We start from the raw sequence: 4,603 nt of genomic DNA on the forward strand, positions 1-4,603 counted from the left end.
GGTTGGCCAAAGAGTTTCTTAATTGTGTAATGTAAAGCCAAACTTACAGGAACGAAACTAGACTGTTCTGATTCTCACAGATGTAGATTTCCCAGGTCAGCCGAAGTTGGGAGAAGCGCACAGCCAAGACGTAGCCTAACCCTTTTCTCAATGTGATTGGTCAGACAGGGAAAGCGTATGGGGTCCATTGTTTTATACCTGTTAACGATGACGCCCTGTCGCCAAATACGCTGCGTTCAGCCAACACTGCATTCATTTGCATTTGTCTTTTTATTACGAACGTAGCATTACTTTGATGCTTATGTCTTTACCGAGTTATAGGTGTTTTGATGGAAAAGAAAGGGATTGTTTTAATGACTGTATTTAGGCAGGGTGTTGCTGTTATGTTACTCTTAAAACAGCAACTGGCATGTTTGTGGTCAACTCCATGCAAATCATACTCCGCTTTTGTTTTGTTGTCTTTCACTAAATAGGTCAGACATACATGAGGTCAATCAGTTTGCTTGGAATTTATTCCGAGTATTGTATTTTCAGACAACGAACTATGCGAAAATGTAGGACTTCACAGTGAGGCCCAATCGAGAACTCTCTGTACTGGAGCGCGACGTTCATCTCTACCCCTTGCACGAGTGACTGAGACTGGTGCCTGAGGTGAAACTTAGCGCGAAAACAGAAATACCTTTTGAAGGTTATGATGTACGTTACTACTGACCAAAGGCTGCATGACGCCAGTGCTAACTGCATGTGTTGACATAACAGCTTCACAACACAAACTACACGCACACACACACGCACATACGCCAGTCTGTAATATTGTCATACTTGTAGTATCTATACAGTAATGGTTATGAAAGATGGAGACTCGGATGTGCAATTGAACATGAAAATAAAGGTGTTCAAATCACATACATTACTTTGTGTCGTTTTTGTCTGTTTTTCCTGTTTTGTGTTTAGAGTAATTCGAATTGCATGTTGGGCTTAATATGAATATAGGCTTGTGCATGATACCGTGTAATTTATTTACAGATTATTTTTCAAACATTGCGACAGATTTCCTGAAGTGAGCTGGGAAGTTCAAGGCCAGGTGGTCGATAGAAATTACTGATCGATTAAGCCTTCTTGTGTGTCCTACGTTTTATTGACTTTACGTTGCAGTTTGTCACAACAGTTGGTAATGCAATACTTTCTAGTACATATGAAAATATAAATATATAGAAAGTATACTTTGTTGTTACATATAGGCCAAGATAATTTATGTAGGCATTTCTCGGCTAATAATCATATGGATGTTGATACATTTTTATCACAATCACCGCTTTGCACATTCACAAGTGTAATGCATATGAAAATACGTCTTGATAGATTATTTAGAAATAACAGCTAGACTACTTAACAACAAATTGAATTTCCATAGGAACTACGTTTAAGTGGAGAATAGTCTATTCTTGTAATTGTTACATGTAACTGAAACTTAATTGTACACCCATGCTAAAACTTAATTGGGTTGTAAACAGTTGCTTGGTTATATTCGCCCACTTCTTGGGGTCTAGTTTTCCAGCACCCTTGAGGATATTTGCACAAAAATGAGTTGTCGCAGTAAGTGTCCAGTATACGCAAACACTAAAACCTGACAGAATTACTTGACAGATGTGTATGATGCCGGTGCAAAACCATAGTGGCATGAACAAGAGTCGGATAAAACAAAGCTCAAAACGCTTATCATTATGTTGCTTTGACATGGAAAACGTTCAATTCACAATGTTGCATGATTTACTTAAGAAGATTTTTTTTTTTTCGTGTCCATATGAGATGTCTTTTGGAAATTTGGATGTCACCCGCTCCTCATCTGCTAGTTAGCAGCCAGGCCTCACAGCCATTTGCAAGAGCATGACCTGTCTATTCTCCGTGGGGTGAGACTTGTTGACATGCCTTGTCAGTCCCGGGGAGCTGAAAAATGTGGACGGACAGTGTTTACACGTGAAGATCTGCTGTTCGCCGTGCGTGAGCTCCGGTCTAACCAGTGCACTTGCGCTCTTCACTGGGTTCAGGAATAGGTCCTCCCTCACGACGTGCCACAGTCTGTGCTTGTCCCGGATCTCTAAAGAGGGGAAGTGGGCCCCGCAGAGGTGACAGGGGAAAGTGATCTGTTCATTCATGAACTGGCTGTACGGCGATGGCTTGATTGTCTCATGTGCCGCCAGGTGTTTTCTCAGGTATGCTTGTCTTCGGAACTTCTTACCGCAGTAGCAGCACTCGTACACCTCCTCTCCGCAACCCGGAGACGGCAGACACGAAACAGCGGTGGGGTCCAATGGATCAGCGCAGTGCAACAAGCTGTCGTTGTCGCCGGTTCTGATATGCAGGTCGAAGCATTTCTCAGTGGGCATGTACTGCTGCTGTTGCAGCGACGGTGGACTCTCCGGCGCTGCTCTGCGCATCTCTTGCCCGTGCGCATAGTCAGCTGCCCTGTGGCACTGAGAGCTTTCCAGCGAGATGTGGTGCTGATTGTTCATCCGCAGCTTGCTCGCGTTTTCTTTTCCCTCCGCGGATAGCTTGTCCAGGGCCTGGGCCTCCATAGATGGCTTCTTTCCGCCTTGTGATTCGCCGTTGTTCACATTGCGAGGCTTGTGCCACCTACGATGAGAGGCCAAGTTTGCGGGACAGCTGAAAACTTTGTCGCACTCGGGACAGCGGTACTCGATGCGCACGATCCTTGAGCATTTGTGCTGTGCGAGTGAGAACGGGTCCTGGTACTCCTCTTTACAGAGTTGACAGATGAACTCGCCCAAAGGTTTCTTTCTCCCGGTGGAGGACGTGGGTTTAGTTTCAGGACACTCTTTCTTAATTTTTAGTCCTAGCACCGGCGAGGTAGTCACCTCGTCCTCGAAGTTGAGTTTCCTCATAACTTTGGGCTTCTTTGCTGGAGGCTTCGCTTTGCGCTCGCTGTCAGCGCTGGAGCGCTTTAGACTCTGATGGAATGACGAGTACAGTTGAACCGGCGTGTCGAATTTCATATCCCCGTGGTTCATGAGCAGCCGCTCGATGGAGGATACGGGTGTGCTCAAAGGGAACGACTCCGCTGTGGCCGGTGAGCTCAGACATCTGTCAAAAAACGACTCCTTCAGCTCTGTGCTGACGGGTTTAATCGGACTGTACACAGCATCAGCCCGACCGGGCGATCCGCTGGGCTCTGCATCGCATCTGTGTTGCGGTGACAGGTCTGTGATGGCCGTTGCAAGTTCTGCATTTCTTGGACTTTCGGGCAGTTGGGCTTGCTCTGTTTCAGTCGGCACGCTTGTCCAAGTTTCTCGAAGATCTTCAGTTTGCAGTGCACTTGAGTGCGTCACTAAGACGCTTGTCGGACCATCTGGGATGTGCGCCGGAAGGTGCGCTTTGGAAAGCTCGCTGGCCTCTTGGCGCGCTCTGTAAGATGCTGGAGAGCCCCGTTTACTCCTTTTCACAAGAAAACCTCGTGGCATTCTCTTCGCCTTGTGTGTCCTTCACAGACAATTGCCAGAGACTGCAAAGACGCGGAGTTGTCACTTGCTACAGAACAGGTGCAAGCAAACGCAGCCAAGTGGGGAAGCGGTGCACTGTCACGTCGATACGCATGGCTTGTTTTTTATCTTCGGGCTCGCATTCTGCTTTTGTGAAGTCACCGTCAGTGTCAACGCTTTGCCCAATCAGTGGCGACACTAAAGAGGGAGGGCCTGTAGCATTAATGAGAATATCCAGTTACAGATTGATTGCTAATGGGCACCAGATTGCATTTTCTCACATCCGTATGTTTATTGCAGCCGCTTGGTGGATTAGGCTATACTTTACTTTTAGTGTCACGGATGCTTGTTAAGTCTAAGTGATTTGGGTTCCATATCAAATTTTATCACAATTACAGGCTCTGTTTTGGTAATGACATTATACCTACTTGTTAATTTTCTTGATTAAATTGTATATTACAGAACCTTCTAAATGACAAAGAGAAATAACACTTCGTTGCACCTCAATTTAGGCCTTTTACTGCATAGTGATAATTCTTAAAACATAATTATTGTGTAACTGATTGCAGTTTTATTGCCCGACGTCATGTCTAAATCGTTTGCTAATGGACAAAACTATAATATTTTCACCTTCATGAATGTATAATAATATTTATGCAATCGTCTTAAATCATTTTAGACGCTGTATGTGAAATTGTGAATTACTGCAGCCCATTGGCCAATCTAGGGCCTTAATATGACCGGGCATGATGAAAAAACTTCTCATCGTGTCAGTGAATAAATAAAACAACATGTGGTTGTGTCCAAATAAATGGTTTTAAACCAACTGCCTCCCCCTATTTAATAAAGGAATGTTTCCTAATGACTAGAAGCGCACAGGCAGCGCGTCCACACCGCCCATTAATGAGAGCGAGACTATGCACTCCGGTGCTCGCTTGTTAACCTTTCCCTGAATTCCGGCTTAGGGTTTAAACGCTTCCTGTTGTTGCTAACAGAAAAAGACTATTAAGATGCGGGGTCTTTTTGCTTCTGTGTCTTGTTGGCACGCCGCATAATTTGGCACTGGGAGCGAGTCAGCGTGGGGCCCTTAATAAATCAATTGTATG

General features: G+C 44.9%; 1 protein-coding gene across 1 annotated transcript; it reads right to left on the bottom strand.

The window, feature by feature from the left end:
• Nucleotides 1-933: 933 nt before the first annotated feature.
• LOC105899571 (insulinoma-associated protein 2) lies at nucleotides 934-3,729 on the bottom strand. The gene has a single exon (XM_012826769.3). The coding sequence runs from the start codon at nucleotides 3,477-3,479 to the stop codon at nucleotides 1,854-1,856; it is 1,626 nt and encodes a 541-aa protein (XP_012682223.2). The 5' UTR covers nucleotides 3,480-3,729; the 3' UTR covers nucleotides 934-1,853.
• Between the last annotated feature and the right edge of the window lie 874 nt (nucleotides 3,730-4,603).

Source organism: Clupea harengus, chromosome 14 (assembly GCF_900700415.2).
Source record: "Clupea harengus chromosome 14, Ch_v2.0.2, whole genome shotgun sequence".
Classification (NCBI taxonomy): domain Eukaryota; kingdom Metazoa; phylum Chordata; class Actinopteri; order Clupeiformes; family Clupeidae; genus Clupea; species Clupea harengus.

What these genes read in the sequence shown, in the direction of transcription:
- LOC105899571 (XM_012826769.3), bottom strand. Translation starts at nt 3,479, where the DNA reads ATGCCACGAGGTTTTCTTGTGAAAAGGAGTAAACGGGGCTCTCCAGCA.